This window comes from Saccostrea cucullata, unplaced genomic scaffold, assembly GCF_032062105.1.
Source record: "Saccostrea cucullata isolate Sc308-1 unplaced genomic scaffold, CSIRO_AGI_Scuc_v1 ctg1020, whole genome shotgun sequence".
NCBI classification, from domain to species: Eukaryota; Metazoa; Mollusca; class Bivalvia; order Ostreida; family Ostreidae; genus Saccostrea; species Saccostrea cuccullata.
This window is the reverse complement of record NW_026931054.1, coordinates 154,094-175,804: the sequence shown is the minus strand read 5'-3', so window position 1 is coordinate 175,804 and position 21,711 is coordinate 154,094. Positions and strand designations below refer to the sequence as shown.

Genomic DNA, 21,711 nt, shown 5'->3' with positions numbered 1-21,711 from the left:
ATTTGGTCAGTGGCTACAAGACAGACAAATATTTTGGAATTAACAGTTCCATGGGAAGGAGGATGAGTACGAAAGGAAAAATCTAAAGTACTAAGACCTTCTGAAGGACTATCAGCAGAATGGATGGAAGGTCTGGTGGATTGTATAGGATTCGTGGGACAGTCCATGTGGAGGGCACTGAGAGCTTTGGCATAAGGGGAGCAGGGAGAAGGAGATTGAAGAGCAGAGAAGTGGAAATATAATAAATAAACAGAAGTGAGATAGACAGTAAAATAGAACAGCAGTGACGTAGAGCCACTTGGTTTTAGGCTGGACACCACAATCAGCTGTAGTGGACTGTGTCAAAACAAACGATGAAGGAGGATCCACCTAAGGATGGAACCATGCATCTTTCTATCAAGATGTATACAAGTAATACCTGCACTCACACTTGTCTTTCAGGCCTCAGTACATCAAGGCAGAACACCTTCAGACTGGAATACAGCCAGAGATACACCAATCTTCAAGAGAGAAAAGAGAAGCCATCCAACTATCGTCCAGTGTCTTTAACTTCTGTATGCTACAAAGTCCTGGAACACATTATACTGTAAATATATATAGCTCCATTATGCTGGGAAAATATGCTTTGACCAACACATTCTTGAAAATTTTGTCTGATAAAGTGGCTGAAGCATTATGGATGCTTTGCAAACACATCATCTGAAGCATGGATTCTGCAAATCACGATTTTGCGAATCTCAACTTACACTCACCATCCAAGACCTGGTAGAAGGGCTAAACGAGAACATCCAAACTTCAAGGCTTTCGGCTATAAGCCACACCAGCCGTTGGCGAAAAAAACTACACCAATATGGAATCTGCCACTCAACTTTGTCTTGCATTGAGTCCTTCCTAAGCAACAGATCCCAGTGTGTTGAAGTGGAAGGCATTATGTTAGAATCAGCATCAAGAACCTCTGGAGTACCTCAAGGGACAGTGTTATGTCCACTGCTTTTCCATGTGTAGATCAATGACCTACCAGTGCAAGTGAATTCGAAAGCTCGTCTGTTTGCAGACTCCTCCTCCTGCGTAGGAAGATGAGCAGACCAGAAAACACAGCAGTGCTACAACAGGACCTAGATAGCCTCCAAGAATGGAAAAGAAATTGGTTGATGGAATTCAATCATGACCACAGCCTTTCTCCATGAATATGTTTGTACTGTGCGGGACCCTTCTACCTAGAACATCAACAAGGTTGAAAATGTACAGCGCCAAGCTGCAAGATACATGCTGGCCGACTAGCAGACCACCAGCAGTGTCGTCATCTCAATGATTCAGCAGCTGAGGTGGGAACCACTGCAACATCATAGACAGGCAGCCAAAGCAGTTATGATGTGTAAGATCTTACACTCTCTAGTAGCCATTCCATCCTCACCTTTTCTCCATCTATTGGTGTAGCTACTAGAAAACGAAAGAGTCAACAAAGACTGCAAGTTCCTTTTGCGAGAAACTGGCTGGAAAAAAATTGTTTAATATTTAAAAGTGACAGTACTATTTTATCAAGCTTTTAATTGAAAGTAGAGGACTCTCCACTATGCCTACGTCCTCTTCAAAGTCAGATGACACAATCCTCAAATTTATGTTTCATATCTCGTGGTATAATTATTTTACAATTGCCATTCCTCAAATTTATGTTTCATATCTCGTGGTATAATTATTTTACAACTGCCATTTTCTTGATTTCTACGTTGTTTTCACTATGTTTTTTTGAACATACAAGTACACCAAAACCTCTAATTTAGGCTATTCAGACGATTACCCAGATGGATTGTTTAAGAAATATCACCCTCTGGTATCTTTTCCAAATGCCTGGTAAGGTATCTCATTTTTTGTGAGGAAACTTGCTTAAAGGGGGCGGGGGGTGTTATGGCCATTTCTAGACTATTTTGACCTCCTTTAGAAGAAGAGCTCCATATTTTAAAACTAAAATGTATGATTTTTTTTCTTTGTCCCAGCCTCCTTAAGCATCTATAATTCATTGACAAATTCTTGGGGAAAATAGCGTTTTAACTATTTTTGAGAAACATGTCCTCAGATCTTAAAATAGTAAAGTGTGATGATGCCCACAAGGACCTGCACTTTATTGGAAGAAAGAGAAGTACAAGTATGGTATTTCAAAGTAAGTTTGTCTAAAGAAAGGTCCACAAGATATTTAGTGGACAAACTACCAATACAAAGCAGTCTTGTTAGTCATTCAAAAAAAATTGAATAAATTAAAGTTTTAAATTTCCTAATATTTAAGGCATTGAAACTTTTTCTATTTATATGCAAACTGAACCAGTATCCAGCTTTAAATACCAGGATAATGTCCTCCAAAAATCCAGGGCTATATCATATTTAGTCTAGTGGTTATAGGACTCTTCATCCACAACAGATATTTTTTTTTTACAAATTTAAAAAAATAAGAAATCACCCAAAGCATTTCATTTTTAATGTTCAAGCAAGCATTCTTTATTTGTTCACAATTTCAAACTGTTAACTGTTGTATAAATTGTAAATGCATGCTAGTCGTTTAATTTGAAGTTGTGTAGCTGGATAAAGTGGAATGTAGCTGAAAATGTGTAATGGCAAGATGTGAAAAATAAGTGCAGCCTCATAACATTTCAACAATACTGTAAAAAGTTGATTTTAAAAAAGAGAGACATTATTCAATACCCTGGTTTAACTACACGTCTGGGGTTATCATTCCTGAAAAATACTAGCACATGTACATGCATCAATCTCAACAAATTATACAGAGAAGAAAAACTTTCCTACAAACACATGCAATGGCTCCACCAAACTGAAATGGCCAAATGGGAGTTTCATATTTTAGTGGTTTTGGCACACACAACAATGTGCCAATTCATGAACACTGCTAATAAACCATAAATAAATACAATACATGGTGTGGATGTGTCCAACACTTATTCATGATTAAGCCAACTACTCAATACTTAGTGACTGCATAAAATTTTGAATACATCAATCTATAACAATAGCAAGAGGGAATAACACTATAATAGCGAGAGGGAATAACACTATATTTATCAGCTATTTTTTGCTTTTCATTCCTTCAAAATAAACATAATAAAATCCATTCATCATAACTTTGACAATAATGTATATATACATGTAGGTATATTTGATATTAAGAATTAAACCTCAACATAAACAAAATAAAAAATTGACAAGATTAAATCTAAATGTGTCAAATGTTCATTATGACCACAAACATATAAAACCTAAAGAGCACCAAAACTCTATATTGGACATTTTTAGCATGAACATGATATAATGTATCTGAAGATCTAAATTTCTTATCAATGCACAAATAAAATATAGCCGATAATAATAATTTAATGAGATAGATGCTCATTTTATTCTTAATAATATTTAAAGCAATAAAAAGTTAGTCCAAATTATTTTAAAAAACAAAACAAAACAGCAACAAACCAATAGTTATATCCCTCTCCAAACTGAAAATATTGAACAAATATAAAAGCAGTAAAATAAATCAATCAAGCAATTAGGATACAGATTTATAAAAACAGCACAAACATATAAAGACAATTTATTCTAAAATAATATCAAGAGCCATTAAAGAGGTTTAAGCTCAGCATGACAGTATCAGCTGATGAGATCTTTTCTCCTTTTGGAAACAAACAAAAATAAAATTAACATCAGGTTTAAGTATTCAAATACATCCATATATAAGTAAAAAGTATATATTCATATACATTCATAGCATACACAATTTGAATAAACACTTTATTATTAAAAATAAATCAAAAAGTAGCAATTTTACTGAAAATAAAATATCATTATGCATATAAATTGTATCTATTTGATTATTTAAATAATGAAAAAAAAATAAAACTATTTAATGTTTCTTTAAATGTACATAAATGTAAATCAACTAAAATTAAACTAATAGTCAAGAAAAAAAAAACAAGAGATGTTTGTGAAACACTTATGCCCCCGCCCCTCCTCATAATAGAAATTCTTCTAAGTCTAAGGGCATAACTTTGTCAAAAATGGCTCAATCGTACCCAAAACAGAACTTGACCTAGATATTCTTATGAAAATCTGTATACCAAAATTCATTTCTTTATGTGCAACCACTGTGAAGAAAATGAACGGAAACTTGGTGGACGGACAGATTGACCAACAGATAGCAACAAAGCAATATGCCCACTCTTCTTCGAAGGGTGGCATAAAAACAACCAAAACAAAAAAAAGTTAACAAACATGTTGATACATTCATAATATTAAAGCATATACAGTTTATGCCAATACAAGTAGATACATCTTTGGCCTCGTTTTCCTCCTGTTTTACAGCGAGGGTTAACAGTAGGCATCCTGGATTTTGGCTGCCTCCTGAATTATGGCACCCTCATTTCCAAACAACTTGACATTCGGCAGCACTTCCTTCCAAGTTGTACCATTTTCCTGAAGAAGAAATAGAGAAAAAAATTGACATTTATATACAGTAAAAATCTGTTATAACGAAGTCCTGGGACCTATGAAATTACTTCACTATATCCATAATTTGTTATATCCATTTAAGGAATTTGTTAAATTTATATAGCTGGGGATCCAAGAAAACTTAGCTATATCCGTGAATTTGCAATATCTGTGCTTGTACTAAATGAGTTTTACTGTACTAGCATGTTACTGTTAGTAACACACCCCATGCTCCCTAATAGAAACCATACTTCTTTCAGAAAAACATATTTGAAAATTCATTCTTTTCAACTTAAATCTCCTTAATACTTTATTTTGCTGTTTTCAAACAGAATAAATTATATGCAGGATCTTTTGTTAGTTATAATTTTCTCATTTGCCTTGATTTAAAAGCACAAGTCAGCTAAACAAAAACAATGGAAATATATATAAACTGGCTGGATTGTCAAATTTTAGTAAAAATTGCTGAGATGTGGTGTGCACTTAATAACTAGCACATAAGCTAGGATTTAACTAGCTATACTGTACCCAGAACGTACCCTGCTGTGTGCCTGAAAATGGTATTAAAAGCATTTTGTCATGATATATGTATACATTTATATTGTTATCCTTTCACTTTAAATAGTCAAATTTGATTTGCTTTAAAAATCAAGTACACAGTACAATTACCCATTCCACATGCATAATCCATGTCCTCCGGGTAACATAATACTGCAATGGTTGAAAATGCATGTCGATGGGTAATAGTATAAATAATTAACTGTGCAGACTGCTTGCATGTAAAGTTCACCATGAAATTTTCCTTGAAATGCATTCTAAATAATTATTCCAAATTCAGTATAAAAAACAGAAAATTATAATTTACATTAATGTAAAATTTTTATCCCTTTGAAATCATTGCTGACCAAGGCCACAATTAAAATATTGTTGGTTTGGCATTGCCGACTCAGACTTTATACGTTTGGGTCGGTAGGTAGGGAAAATATATTTTTTTTTCAATTTCAGAAATGTTTTTAGGATCCGGGTGTCATGGGTTTTTGTTTGCTTAACAACAACTGCAGTCCGAATTGATTCCCAGTTGTTATTTATTTTCAAACCCTATTAGTTTTAAACCTTTAATATACATGGTATTAATTAAAAAATCGCCTACATTGAATTGGCATAAACAAGTCGTTTTCATATGCATGAATCCAAGAATGGCCACTAGATTCATCTAGCAAATCAGACAGCTTGGCCTAGGACATTGTACCTTGGAAATTTCTATTTTAAACAGGTATACCCGGTAATTGATTCGTCAGTATATTTATGCCATTCTAAAACACATGACCGTGGAGAGTCATGCCGTCAACATCTTTGTACCAAGTTTACATTACCGCTTTTGACAGCCATGCTTGGATTTGTGATACGCATAATCAACATCACATAGATGCTTTTTAATGAAAGCTGTTCGATCAATCAAGCGTTTAAATAATTCTTTCCTATTTTGTATACTACTCAAACGTGCAGACACCTAAATCCGGATAAATATACCATAAAAAAATTACGATTCGTATCAGTTGAAAAAAATTCTTCTGACTGTACCGATTTACTTGAGTCGGACGGCAACGCCAAACAAAGCTAATTTTATTTTTTGGTCCTATGCTCCATGGCCAGCAATGGTATTTGTGGGATAAAAATTTCACATGTTACCCTTACAAATATGACATTTTTATAATCTTACCTCTGACATTCTTAACTCAAAGTTATCTCCAAGGTCATAATGAAAATTCCAGACTTCTGCCTCCATCCATGCGTTATCCGTGTTACGTGGATCATCCAGGTAACCTTTGTATAACAGGGAGGCCGAGAAGCCCTGGGAGTCTGCCTCTGTTCTTAGACTGGTGCGGGAACTGGTGCGGGAACCATGAACTCCAGAAAACAACTGAGAAGTGGAAAGTTCAGGATTTCCCATGGAGAAAGATGTCTTAACATTGACATTCAGAGTTGCAAACTGTGCAAAAAACTGCAAAAAAGTAAGGATATAGATGTTGATACTAGAAATATGTGCATAGGACTTGAGAATGTTTAATTGCAACAAGACAAGAAAAGTTCCTTGTTCATCTGGTCTGAGCTAATTAGTAAAATTATGAGAATAATTTTTGTTTATACACAGGACTGATAATTTCAATATAGCTGTTTTCTTTTATAGCATGCAGTATGAAGTGTTGATTTACCCCTTTACAGCTAAATGAAATCTCATTATTTCAATTTTTTTTTCTTATATGCATAACTTGGGATATTTTAAGAAATATTATGGTTAAAATGCCCTTACAGAAATATACCTGTGTATGTTGTTTTATGAAGTAATGTCAGAAAATGGTTCTCAACCAATTTTATCATTGTAGGACTATTTTGAAACTGAGCAAAAGCAAAGTAAGTTAGACAAAAGGACAGCTACAAAAGACATGACATAAACAATATGCCCAAGTCATAATCATGGCAGGGTATAAAATCTTACTGTTCTCAAAAATAACTCTTATTTACATTTTTAAAATTTAAATTTTCAGTCTGTAACTTTTTTTTATAAAAGCTTTTCAATATTTTTTTTCACTATACCTGAATCATATCTCCCTGGTCCAGAGTTGGTTTTGATTCAACTTCATTCTCATCAAACACAGATTTCAGGAAAGACTCGCAGACAACAGAATATGGAGAGGATAGACCATGAAGAACTCCCTACAAAAATCACAATTATACCTACGTTTTATTAAAATCCTTACACAAAATTCTAAATCATTCTAGTTGTGCCATGTTTAGACTCTTGCATGACCCTCTCTGATTCTTGATATTCACTGCACATTTGGTGAGAAATACATTGTTATCAACTTGACAAATCTCCTGCCTCAGCATTAAACAAATCTTTTTGATGATATAGAATATTCAAAGCAAAACAAATCCCTTTTTTGAAAGATTTATGTTACACATTTTCATTATATTACCATTGTGCATAAAATTATTGGAATCGTTGGAAATTTCTCTGTCAACATTCCCAATGTACCCAATGTCCTTTGCGCGAATATTGCCGAATAAATAAATAAATGTAAAGCATATATCAGACTTTCAGTTTGTAGAAATCTTTCAAAGAGAGATGCAATGTTTTTCGACAAAAATTGCACTTGTTCTATAGTTTCAAACAGACGCTCGGCTGTCAGCTCCCCTTTGTGACGTCGTATGAACAGAGCAGTAGCGGCTAAGTGTTTTTGATGATAACGGTCACACCGTAAAACATATTATTACCATTGTGCATAAAATTATTGGAATCGTTGGATTGTCACTACTGTAAACAATGTCATGCCCCAGAAATCTTGAGAGATATTTTGTTACATGATAAAAATGTAAAAAAAAAAAAAAACAATGGTCCCAAGGGCACAAACTCTCTAAAAAGCCATAGCCCAAATCAAAATTCTTTTGCTCCTAGACCATTTGATAGGGCCATTAATTATTTCAAGAAAGTTGGCTGAAACATTAAACAGAAACAAATACATCCAGAATGAACACTTACCCCTGGTAGTTCATACACAGTTTCTAGATTATCCCCGTCCCTCTGAGTGGCTATAAACTCCAGGACTCGCTTTCCCTCCACATACAGATAACCACTGGGCTGGTTCTCCTGATTATACTTCTGTCTCCATCGAGTACACACGGCCTTAATCACATGATTTGGTCCCCAGCGCCATAGGTTTCCTTTTCCTGTAATTCCAGTTCGTCCCATAGGATTCCTAGATGAAAAAAGTAAAAGAGAAGTGCCAGAATGTATTACACAAATTAATTGACTACATTCAATGATACAAGATGAACATACACATGTCCACTGAATTTTCAAACCAGCCCCTGATGGTATTGTAGCTTTTATGGTTGGTAATCAAAATAACATTCATTTAGTGTACAAACTCCTGGAAAGTATTTTGAATTTTGTACTATGGAACCACCATATTTTGAAAGTGGGGATAATTTTCAGTTTTCCTGGATACCCCTTTCCACTCCCTTTATCTAAATTCAAATCCCTTTAACCAAGAATGCTTTCTGGGAAGTTCCATTAAAACTAGCCCCATGCGTAAGGTGAAATGTTCACATACAGACAGGTGACACTTGTTAATCAAATAGGCTTACTTAATTAAGTAAAACATCTGGCTAAGATGATGAACTAAAAATCAATTTTGTTCATCCCTTAAAAAATATTTAATTGATGTCATGCTCACCAAATAAAAATTCAATTTTGTTATCAATGAAAACAATATGCAAAAAAACACCACATATATTATTACAGGGGAAGTCCATTAGGGTCCAGTTGATATCTACAGGGCTGGTCGTCCTTAGAGATCCAGGACCTCCGGTCGATGATTTGTTTCCTTCCTCCATTTGTATGATGAACAACAGTGAGAATAGAATTCCACTTCATGTTGGGAATGGACGGTAAGGGAGGTAATCCTACCAACTCCTCTTCTGTCATTTTGGCATATTCCTCCTTTTGTTTCCTCACTCTTGAAGATACGATAGAAAGGGCTTCAACAGGGATTCAGTAAAGAGCAGTGTAATATAGTAGTAATATTTTCTACCTATTGTCTATCACAGTGGGGTCTCCTTATTGTTTATTTCTGATCATAAAATTTTTATTTCTTTATTCTTAATTAAGCTCAAAATACACATTTAGGATCCAATGTATAAATGTTGAAATCATCACGGTACTTAAGGTTGATTCTACTAAGGATATTGAAAAGATCAAAGAGATGCCATGGCCATATTATTCTCCAATACATCACGTCATCAACAAATTTTTATCATAAATAAATTTTGATCTCTATTTTGAATGTATGTACTTTTCAGTCAGATTGTATGTAAAATACAGACCATATCTTTGGAAACATAAAGAGCAATATATCATACACATATTGATTTACTTACAATATTATGTCCAGATCCACATACATTCTCTCCTCATCAGAAAACTTTTCAGTGGCCAAGGTATAAATCTTTGGATCATAAACATCGTATGATGTCTAGACAGAAAAAATTAGATATATATTATATATTCTATATTATAGATATTCTATGTACAAGATTTGACAAATTGAATGAACAAGAAATATGTGAGCCAAGGCTAACTAGTAATACCCCCACTCTGATGTGACTATACACTCTGATGTGAATATATGTATACATAGTTACGAGGGGTGATCAAAAAGTTCGCAAACTAATTGAATAACTTCCATACAAGAAACAATATTTGGTTTTAATGTTGATTATATTTTAAATTGATCCTCCCCGATTTTAATGCACATCAACCACCGTTCTGCGCATGCGCGAATCACGTGATATTGGCGGTATTTTCTAGCGTTTGTCACATAAGTTGAAAGATTTTTCCGAGTTTTATATTTCTTTCCATGTGAGTTAATTTTTATGACAAGAACAGTTCATTTGTCAGAAATGGTCATATCTCGGCAACAGAATGGGTGGATAATAACATCCTTTCCAAAAATAAGCATGGCGACCATTAAAACACAAATCTTCTTTCTCAGGAGAGACCTTTATTCAAGGTGGATAATCATTGGGTGCATCCTTTTTATCATGTCTAATATGTTTAAAATCTAAAGTAAACGATATCTTGGATATTTAATACTTATATCATTGTTCAAATATTCAACTATTTTTCAAAGTGCTAATTGGAGGTCTTTGATAGCAAATTGCTTAATTAAAAATACATATCTTTTCAAACTTGCTTTCACTGCGCAAGATGACAAGTATCATTTTTAACCATCAGCCTTCCTTCACTAAAACAATTAATCCAATCATTAATTGAATTTATAGGAACTCATTTATCTCTATAAACTGTGTACAAATTATTATATGATACTGCAGAGGAATTTCTAAGATATTACAATAAATTGTACAGTCGTTTATTGAAAAAATTAGATATATATATTATATATCGTATAAGTGACCTAAATAGTGACGTATTTTCACATTGTGACGTCACAAACAAGGAGAGAAACTTTATTCAGCATATGCTATTTATAGACCTTGTGTATGGCTATGTGTGTACCAAATTTCATTCTAATCTGAATTGTGGTTTTGTAGATATAGAGATAGTTGGCGAACTTTTTGATCACCCCTCGTACAGACAGATACATGAATAAACAGGAAGTTGACATCATATTTCTATAAAAATGAATCCCACCATATTGCATGCCTCAACAAAGAGTGTGGTAAAATTTAAAGCATTTAAGATGAATAGTTGCTTAGAAAACTGTGGCAAAAAAATTTGTTATGGACAGACACACATACAAGGGTAAAACAGTATACCCCTCTCCTTCGAAGCTGGGGTATAAATATATGAATCTAAATAGAGAAAAATAAATAACATGCAGTCACCTCCCATGGTACATATTTGTCAAATACGGGGAACCTGGCTATAGAAGTGCCTGGGTAAGGGGACTGTCGAGCTGCTATATGAATTATCTGCCCCTTCCTGTTGGCCATACCATGGACATCTATAAAGATACATGTATTAGAAGAAATTAATGTTTGATGTGGACTTGTCATCACAAACTGATTGGAGTAATTTCTGAATTAGTGATTGGGAGGAATTTCACAAAATAACCTCTCTTTTAGTAAGAAAGCCTTTTAGAAAATATCATGACAATTAAACATAAGTTGCACATTTTGACAAATCACAATGCCTTTTGATGCTTTAATTTTTAGGGAATAATAAATGAATTTTCATTTCTTCTGTTTACCTGAAGAAAGATATTTTCAGAACATCATCACTATATTTTCTCTATTATAAATTTTTTCCTACATTATCTCTCTGTGTTTTGAAGATTATGATAAAAAGTTAAAGTGTATCTAGTTTGTGGCAGATATTTTCTTTAATACTGTAAACCAACTATTATTCACATCATCTTTTTTCACGATTCATTACTTTTAAATCAATCCAAGACAATTAATTTTCATGACTTGGGAAACATTTTCTACAAAAACAAAGCAAAATAAATGGTTTTGCTGCCATTTATATTGTGGATTCATATATTTCCTTTATAATTGGACCTTGTTTATCAAGTTATTGGTCGATATTTTCTATATTATTATCTGACCTTGTTTTTTAATGTAGTTTGTGGTAGATATTTTTGATCATCTGACGTTGTTTATCTAGATATTTCTATATTATCTGACCTTGTTAATCTAGTTTGTGGTAGATATTTCTATATTATCTGACTTTGATTATCTAGTTTGTGGTAGATATTTTCTATATTATCTGACATTGTTTATCTAATTTGTGGTTTTAAATTATCTGACCTTGTTTATCTAGTTTGTGGTAGATATTTTCTAGGTACATCCTGCTGGTTCCCAGACTTCTCTCTAACTCCACAATTCTGTCACTTATTCTTTTCATGTTCTTTTTCTGCAATCTCATGTCTTCCTGCAGGTTGGTGATTCTACATAATATTAAAAAGGTTACAGTGAGTAATGTCTCTATAATATAAAGTGCAGTTGAATGCAGTTTAACAAAGTTAAGGGTAACAGAAAAAGTACATGTATTCATTTTTTCAAGTCAACTTATCCATCCAAAACTTTATTCTCAGACCTTGTTTTAATTTTTTTTAACATTATTACATAACTTTGAAGTACATTTAAATAAAACAATTCAATTTAAAGCTCTCTTCTTCAAGATTTAATTTTTTTACCAAATAAATTGCTCATAAAAAGTGACTCTATGATCTATAAACCATCAGACTTGGAGGAAAACTTAAGAGATGTGCAATTTCCAGTTTTTACAAAAATAATTCTTGGGTTGATACATAAAGTTAAGGAATCCATATACAAAAAAAAAAAAAACAACAAAACTTTAACAGCCTTATGACATCAAAGGAGTCAATTAAATGTTCCCTATGGTTAAAACATCAAAGAAAAAGTATGTCATCATTTTGCTGGAAAAAGGAAACAATTTAAAACAATGGGAAAACTATATTCAAACAAGAAAAGACTGCCTACATTTCAGCATGTAGTGCTGCCATTTTCTCCTTTTTCTCCTTGAATTCCTGAGACCTGAGAAACTCGATGGAGCATTTCTTCCAGTAGTTATAGTCTTCTGATCTTCGGTTCTTCTGTACTTTGTGACTCATCTCCTCATCAGCCTACAAGGACAAACTAAGCTATGTATATTTCACAGATAAAATGCCTACTTATAATAATAGAAGAAAGAAATGTATATGTACCTTTAAAAGCTTACTTAGCTAGAGTATGAAAAACTGGAAAGCTTTCAAAGCTTATGATTTGGTTAAAGCTTATCACCGAAACAAAGATAATCAAAAATTACACAGTTCACCTTTAAAAAAATCTAAAAGAAATTTAAGCCAAAGTCTTGCATACTGCTTGAACATTCGGTAGGAACCATAAATTAATGTAAGATCATCATTATAAGCCCTTCAAAAAACAACTCAAAAATACCCATCAGCAGCTTAAGCAAGGAAGTTAGTATTGCAGTGAACTTATCTAGAAAATATATCTTAATTTACTGATGTTGTTCATCATTTAAACTTAAGTAAATTACCTTCACCAGGAATACTTTGTTACTAGATAGCTTATAAAAATTTTCATGTGGTACAGGAAATGTAAAATTTTTACTCAAGAAATACATTCATACACATCTTGCATAGGAGAAACTTCCATTACAACAATTCCTTAAAGCTGCATAGTGACTCGTGTGAGCTAAAACAGCACTCATTAATGCAATGAAAAAAGACAATGAAAGAATCTATATCCATAGATAAAAAAAGAAAACAATTCATTAGACTTTTATCCTACAGGAGAACATGCATCTACATCAATAGACCAAACTAGAGTTAAAACATCCCATACGGAAAAAAAGGGCAAACAAACTACTATAACAAATGACTAACAAACCACTATGGTTTGAAAGTAGTTTAATAGTATAGCAAATCACATGCAAATGAGCTAACAAACTATACTCTAACAAACTACTATCAAACCACTCTTAACAAACTACTATCAAACTACTCTAACAAACTACTTTCAAACCACTCTAACAAACTACTATCAAACCATTCTAACAAACTACTATCAAACCACTCAACAAACTACTATCAAACCACTCTAACAAACTACTAACAAATCACTGGTAACAAATATCCCTCAGCAAAACACTTAAGATTTGAATTTTCCTTAACCTTTACAACTCCACAAGTCTTTGAAAACATCTAAAACAGTCACATTTTGAAATATTCAAAAAGTCTTGTTTCAGAGTATTTTAAAATCCAGGATTCACAAGTTTAGCCAATGCAAGTGCAACATTCCAACATGTTCCCTTTTGTTTAGGCGATGCAATTCCAAGCCAATGTCCATGTACTTATCACATATTCTCCTTCATGTTGTGCACATCTTCATTTATCACCAAAAAAATGTTCTTCAAGCTGACATTTAAATATTCCCTGCTTCATCTGGCATGGAAAATGCTGCAATATTTCCTTTAATTGTTCTGGCACCTTATTGCAACGTTGAAAGACATCTGTTTTTGTCTTATTTTCAAGCATACTTCCCATAATTCAATGCATAACTGATCTAAACTAGTATAGGAATTATAGGTCAATCTGAAAATAAATAAATTAAAATCCCAAAGCTAGTAAAAGCATACACATCCACATTCACAGAAGGTTAATTACTGTAGTCCAGCCTTATTTTAGGTAAAAAGGAACTTTATGACATGCATTAAATACCTCTTCTGTATCCAGATCCATCTTTTAATAATGTTAATTGCTGCTTTTTCCAGTCAGGGATCTTATAGAATGATACTAACAATTTGAATGTCCCTTCACCAGTTCCTTTGTTTCTGACCTGCTTGGTGGTTTGAAAATTGGCGCAAATAGCTAACACCGGATGTAAAGATTAAGCTGTTCTTGGAAACTTCAACAATTCTAGATAATTCAACCCTAAACATGTCTGTAAATTAATTTCCCATGTGGTTAGATGCAAATGCTATACTAATAAAACACTGTTGCAAGATACAAAGTCTAACAAACTATAAAGAAACCACAATCAGCCGAAATGAAAGACTAACAAACCACTATACTTATTTTTAGAAATAGTGGTTTGTTTGTGTTTCATTAAATGCTATACTATCAAGCTATTTTAACAAACCACGAAAATATAGTTTGTTGGTAGTTTGTTGATGGTTTGATAGTAGTTTGTTAAAAATCTTTTCCGTTTGGGATCACAGGATAGTGCTGGGAGCTGTTCACATCCATCAATGTCCCTGAACAGGGCTCTATATTTACTTCAAAAAACAAACTAGACCAATTGGACTAGTACCTGGAAAATATTACTTTGGAGACTAATCCTTGCCTTTACTAGACCTGAGCTTATATCCATGGATTACTGAAAGTAGAATTCCTAGAATATTAAAGTGGGAAAAAAAAATTATGTCTACCATTTGGGTAAGTCTGGCAAAATTGTATGGTAGTTGTTCAATTGGTCTAGTTTGTTGAATAGTTAATGTTGAGCCCTGTTGAAGATACTGCAACTCTGTTGGTTTTTAATAAAGGATAATGGAATCTGATGCACCTTGGCTTAAATTTTTTTTCTTCTAATTTACCCCTTAGCCATCTATGATAAATTTTGGTTGATAAGTTATGGTTGGAAATAGTATGGAGGTTTCCTTAAGCCCCCTCCTGGGGTACAGGGGCAAAACCACAACCCACTAAAATCAATTATGACGTCATAATGGATCTAGCACTAAAAAGTAGTCTTAATTCATTTACTAGATCTTGATCTTAAAAGTTATTACTTTTGGGTGTAGAAGTATGTAGTAATGTTGTAAATTGTAGATGAGCAGACAACATGCCAGATGGTTAGACACCTACCAATGTATTAATCCATTATATTTTTTTTCTAGTAGGACTGAAGATTCAAAAAGAATTTACATAGTGAAAACAGATATGGTAAGCTTATAAGAAAACTATAACTTACTTCGAGACATAACCCACAAAACACACAGAGGTATTTAAATTCACCGGTAAAACAACAGTGAAATTGAAAAACATTCTGTACTCATAATATTGTGGTCTTAAAAACAATGTTCAAACCTTGGTATCTCAAAATCAGAGTGTCTTCTGAAAAACACGGAACTAAGAAAATTTGAAAATTTCCATTAAAAATAACATCAGGTTGAGTATTTCGTAAATTCCCATTAATTAATCATTTACAATATAAAATATGGCAAAACTTTTTATTAACAATTATTATAAATAATTAAATCAAACCAGAAGTCTCTGTCGAGACTGTAGCTCTACTGGTTTGTACTTACCGGTATAATAAAGAAAAGAAAAGTAGCAGTTGGGACTTAAAAATTACAAAAGCAATAAACAGAATAATGATCCTTGATTAAGTCTCTTTTTGAGGCAAGATTGCAATAAGACTACAGCTGTAGGAGTAGCTTTTAATAAAATTTTACTGAATTATCAATTTAAATTACTATGGAAACATAAATCAGCAAAATCAAAAACACAAAACTGTTAATTATGTATCTCAGTGTAGTCTGCTTGCATGCCAAATCATATTATAATCAGACTCAAACTGTATTTGGAGAAGCATTTTGAAAGTATTTCACAGATATTTCTATTTTTAGTAACCAAGGCAACACCATTAATCAAAAATCAAAAATCGATACACAGAATTATGTATCTTAGTGTATAGTCTACTTGTGTGCCAAGTTATATTGAATTCAGACCAAAACTGTAGGAGGAGTAGCATTTTGAATGATTTTCACAGAAGTTTCTATTTAAAGTAACAACGGCAGCACAGTTCAATGAAATCAAAAACCAATAAACAGAATTATGTATCTTAGTGTAGTCTACTTGTGTGCCAAGTAATATTGAATTCAGATCAAAACTGTAGGAGGAGTAGCATTTTGAATGTATTTCAAAAAAATTTCTATACTTAGTAACAACGGCAACACCGTTCATTGAAATCAAAAACTGATAAACAGAATTATGTATCTTAGTGTAGTCTTCTTGTGTGCCAAGTAATACTGAATTCAGATCAAAACTGTAGGAGGAGTAACATTTTGAATGTATTTGAAAAAAAATTCTATTTTTAGTAACAATGGCAACACCGTTCATTGAAATCAAAAACCGATACATAGAATTATGTATCTTAGTGTAGTCTACTTGTGTGCCAAGTTATACTGAATTCAGATCAAAACTGTAGAAGGAGTAGCATTTTGAATGATTTTCACAGAAAGTTCTATTTTTAGTAACCATGGCAACACCGTTCACTGAAATCAAAAAACCGATACACAGAATTATGTATCATAGTGTAGTTTACTTGTGTGCCAGGCTATATTGAAATCAGACCAAAACTGTCGGAGGAGTAGCATTTTGAATGATTTTCACAGAAAGTTCTATTTTTAGTAACCATGGCAACACCATTCATCGAAATCAAAAACCGATAAACAGAATTATGTATCATAGTGTAGTTTACTTGTGTGCCAAGCTATATTGAAATCAGACCAAAACTGTAGGAGGAGTAGCATTTTGAAAAATTGTTTACAGACAGACAGCTAGACAGACAGACGGACACTGGACGCATTACTATCGCATAAACTCTTCTGGTCTCTGACCAGTAGAGCTAAAAATTACTTTATATTTTTACCTTTATATGAAAAGCTATCAAAATTTAGTCATAATTAATAGTTTTGAACAGCCAATCTATATGAATGAACTCCATCTAATTATTGAAAGTGTAAGTCTTAAGCATAAGCAAGCATCAAGTATTCATATAACTATTGATAATATTCCTCAGAACATTAAAGTGGCATTACAACTTTGAACTGCTACTAAACATAAATCATAAAAGTGAAAGTAACTTTTTATATGCCTCATTTATGAACAATATCACCAAATACATGTATAAAATATTTTTGCTTTTGTGCTAATTGTGCGACTTGCTGTGACAGAAATTAGTGACTGCCTATCGGTTAGAATTTTTTTTTGCTTTGTTTAATATTTTCTTTTTACAAACAGTAGACTTCAATTATTTGCAGTGAGCTTTAAACAAGCCTCATTTTAAGAAAATGCATTGCTAAGCAGTGCCTTTGTTAAATTTGTCCCTGTACCACTCATTGTCACCAAACTTCAGACCAACTTTGAGGCAAAAATGGTCCTCCAAAAAATTTCTGATGTTTTTAAACTAAAAGAACATGAGTGTATTTATCTCTGCTCACTAGTGACCATTTATTTGAAAGTCTTTTTAACAGATATGAACATTGTAACAATGTTGACATATATCAGTATGAGGTTATTTTTTACCCCCAGTACTTGAGAAATAACACGGAGATGTAAGGAGGATACTAAAGATTAGTGATGATTTTATCCCTGTGTTTTAGTTACAATGCAGTTAATCCTATCAGGACCCACGACAGATGTTAACGTATCAATTTCATGTCGATGGCTGATATCTGATGTTGAGATGCCAATGGTCACTTTATTTAAGTACATACGTTACAAAATCACATTTAAACAATTAATATTACATCATTACAGTTAAGTTTAATTCACTTACGGCATTGCCTGCTGGTGTATACTAGATAGAAAAAGAAATATGAAATAAAAACTTTAAATTCTGATTTTTAGTCTGTGAAAGACGCATGCACTTTTGTAACATAGAAAAGGGCAGTAAAATAACAAGCTGAAATAAGATGTATTTCTATGGAACGCCATAGCTGCCTTAAGGTATGGTACATTATGTTACATGGTGTGTTCTATATAATAAAGGGTTGAATCAATATAATAAATGGTCGCCACACATTGTTTAAGGGTTAAGCGCACATAATACATGGTGTATTTAATATAATAAAGGGTCGGTTCTTTATGTTAAATGGTCACCACTCCTTGTTATACGGTGAAAGATACATTATAAATAGTGTGTAAAATATAATAAAGGGTCTGTTTACTATGTTAAATGGTCACCTCTTCTTATTATACTGTGAAAGATTCAAAATAAATGGTGCATTCAATATAATACAGAGTTGGTTTAATATGTTCAATGGTCGACGCTACTTGTTATAGGGTGAAGTATACGAATTAAATGGTGCATTCAATATAATAACGGGTCGGTTTGATATAACAACAGGTCGGTTTAAGATGTTAAATGGTCGCCGCTACTTGTTATAGGGTGTAGTATACAAATTAAATGGTGCATTCGATATAACAACGGGTCGGTTTGAAATAACAACGGATCGGTTTAATATGTTAAATGGTCGCCGCTACTTGTTATAGGGTGAAGTATACAAATTAAATGGTGCATTCGATATAACAACGGGTCGGTTTGATATAACAACGGGTCGGTTTGATATGTTAAATGGTTGCCGCTACTTGCTATAGGGTGAAGTATGCAAATTAAATGGTGTATTCGATATAATATCGGGTCGGTTTTATATAACAACGGGTCGGTTTGATATGTTAAATGGTCGCCGCTACTTGTTATAGGGTGAAGTATACAAATTAAATGGTGCATTCGATATAACAACGGGTCGGTTTGATATAACAACGGGTCGGTTTGATATGTTAAATGGTTGCCGCTACTTGCTATAGGGTGAAGTATGCAAATTAAATGGTGTATTCGATATAATATCGGGTCGGTTTTATATAACAACGGGTCGGTTTGATATGTTAAATGGTCGACGCTACTTGTTACGGCGTGAAGCATAAAAATTGAATGGTGCATTCGATATAATAACGGGTATAATTAATATGTTAAATGGTCGTCATTACTTATTATAGGTTAAAATATACATATACAAATTAAATGGTGTATTCAATGTAGTAAAGGGTCGGTTTGTCATGTTAAATGATCAGTGCTACCTTTTATAGGGTGACATACCAGTATACAAAAAAGGTTAAAGATGTTTCAAATTGTGTAGCTACATTGTATAATTTTACAAAGTTTCAAAAGAAAAAAAGCAAACAATGAAAATAGAGAAAAATAAACAAGCAAACACCCCCCACCCCCATCACATTTCAGAATTAGTAAAATTAATCTGAAACAATAAAATATAAAGATATCTAAGTAATACAGTGGTACGAGGGGGAAAGCGCATCGATTTGATTTAATATTGAAATTGAAATTTTTCATTTAAATCCCCCCCCCCTCCACACACACAGTTTTTGTTGCAGCTTGATTGAAGTTATGTTTGTCCCAATTTAATGTGTTTAATTAAGAATATTTCTAAAAGTTAGAGAAAGATCCTAAATCCACCAATAAGTTGTAAATTTTAAGCCTGTGTAACGTTTCTGGGTATAGTGGTGGTTTTTGAATACAGTGAATTCTTTTACCACTCAATGGTTTACCCCGTTACAGAAATTATACGTGGGTCTCTTATTTCTGAAATTTACCCAATTAATAAGAAAAGATTGTAATTTTCTATAAATTTATTAAAAATCAATAAAAACAGCTAAAAAGTCAGGAATTTACTAAAATGTGGCCAAAATCAACAAAAAGTGGCAAATACTGGGGAAAATGGGTGTTTTACTCACAAAATGGTGAGTTTACCCAGAAAAAGGATGGGGACCCAAAATCACTGGGTTTGTAATGGCATCAGCCTACCCAAACCAATGGTACAAAATGTACCTATGGGTAGAGTACCAGTCTGATGGGCACTGAAGGCACCATGCCTGGTTGAGCAGCGCAAGCACTACTGGCGATTGTCTCTCAGAACGTCTGTTATATACCTTTTGGTTGGTAGGTGCGAAATACTCCACGCGCGAATAACGTGCGGTGCCGCCATTATTCGCGCGACATTTGTCAACAACTTTGCACCAAGTAAACATGGCTCTAAAAAGTATTACAAACGCTGGAAAATGATGAGTAATTGGTTGGGAATTACTTTGGAGATGGTGCCAAGTGTATTTGAGTTACATGAGTCGAATAACAATGCCGGGTGGCCATTTGTTATTACGATATGGCTGATCAATGGAGGAAATTCGGGTTTGTACTATATATAACCAAACAATATTCATGAAATAAACATATACGATGAATTATAAAGCATACATTAATAACATACGATGATTGGTGATATTCCCATGATATATACAAACAAAATTACGACATACAGATTTAATGTCTAGGGCATAAATTGGGTGATCCAATCTCGTGGGTTGTTTTAGGTAAGGGGAAAATCTGTAACACAGCCCCCCTTCCATGAAAACATTCGTCCCGAATGTTGGATCGTTTTATCAAATCTCATTTTGGTGACTAGTTTTCATGGGAATATCGCCATGTAAGTGAAACATAGTCAATGAGTAAAGTTTGCAATACACATAATCATGGGCCACAAATATCATTATCAATAAACACAATGTGGTCAACAAGTTATAATCATAGACATGAATAACAATAATATGAATAACAGTTAGTCAAATATCAATACTTAACTTTTACCAAAATATTATATAAAACAATGTTTTTATTTATCACAGTTCATCTGTCATCACTTCCTGGATCCACTGAAATGGAAAAGTCACGACAGGGACGAATCACAAATCTGCATACCACCAGTGTCCTGATTTCACAAATATCCACATTTTTTATACAGTTAACACAGTTACATAATATATTCCTTCAAAACATCCAAATGGTCCAGCATATGTCCATGAATTCTACATCACCGAGAAATGTTCAGGATCCATGTCCGGAATTACATCACTAGGCCTGGAAGGCTTCTTCAAGTCAAAGTATGAACTAGAGATGGCTTGCTTAGGTGATTGGTATGGTACAAATGATTTTTCTACATCACTTTGTCCTGGAGAGGGTATAGTGTCTAACACACTATTAGAGTTATCAGTATCAGGGATAGATAATCCTTCATGGTCAGGGTAGGACATGGCCGGGGAACTTGTGAGGGCTCTTTTGAGTTTGTCATAAGCTACATGACAATTTTCATTCAAATGAAACTCTTGTTTTGGTTCATTTGCAATTTCTTTGGGTAGAGTCTCAATATTAGAACATAGCAAGTGGTCTAGAAATTGGGGTTTGAGCTCTGGGCTAGGAGCATCAAGAGTTTGGGTATTGTTTAGGTCTTCCCATTTACCTAGTACTTTGTCAACATACTTGACTGTGGCATTTTGAGTATTTTCATAAAAATTGCTTCTTTCATCTTTCAAATTCATGTGACAA

General features: G+C 33.3%; 1 protein-coding gene across 1 annotated transcript in view; it reads right to left on the bottom strand.

Moving 5' to 3' along the window:
• Positions 1–2,455: 2,455 nt before the first annotated feature.
• The window catches only part of LOC134231196 (transient receptor potential cation channel subfamily M member 2-like), a 53,847-nt gene continuing 34,591 nt past the window's right edge, over positions 2,456–21,711 (bottom strand). Inside the window, exons 26-36 of the mRNA XM_062713115.1 lie at positions 18,097–18,117; positions 12,514–12,656; positions 11,818–11,957; positions 10,894–11,012; positions 9,427–9,521; positions 8,790–9,005; positions 8,027–8,243; positions 7,081–7,200; positions 6,206–6,487; positions 5,025–5,036; positions 2,456–4,470 (exon numbers count right to left, since the gene is read on the bottom strand). Of these exons, the coding sequence (XP_062569099.1) occupies positions 4,366–4,470; positions 5,025–5,036; positions 6,206–6,487; positions 7,081–7,200; positions 8,027–8,243; positions 8,790–9,005; positions 9,427–9,521; positions 10,894–11,012; positions 11,818–11,957; positions 12,514–12,656; positions 18,097–18,117 (1,470 nt within the window). The 3' untranslated portion in view covers positions 2,456–4,365. The remainder of the gene's footprint in view (positions 4,471–5,024; positions 5,037–6,205; positions 6,488–7,080; positions 7,201–8,026; positions 8,244–8,789; positions 9,006–9,426; positions 9,522–10,893; positions 11,013–11,817; positions 11,958–12,513; positions 12,657–18,096; positions 18,118–21,711) is intronic.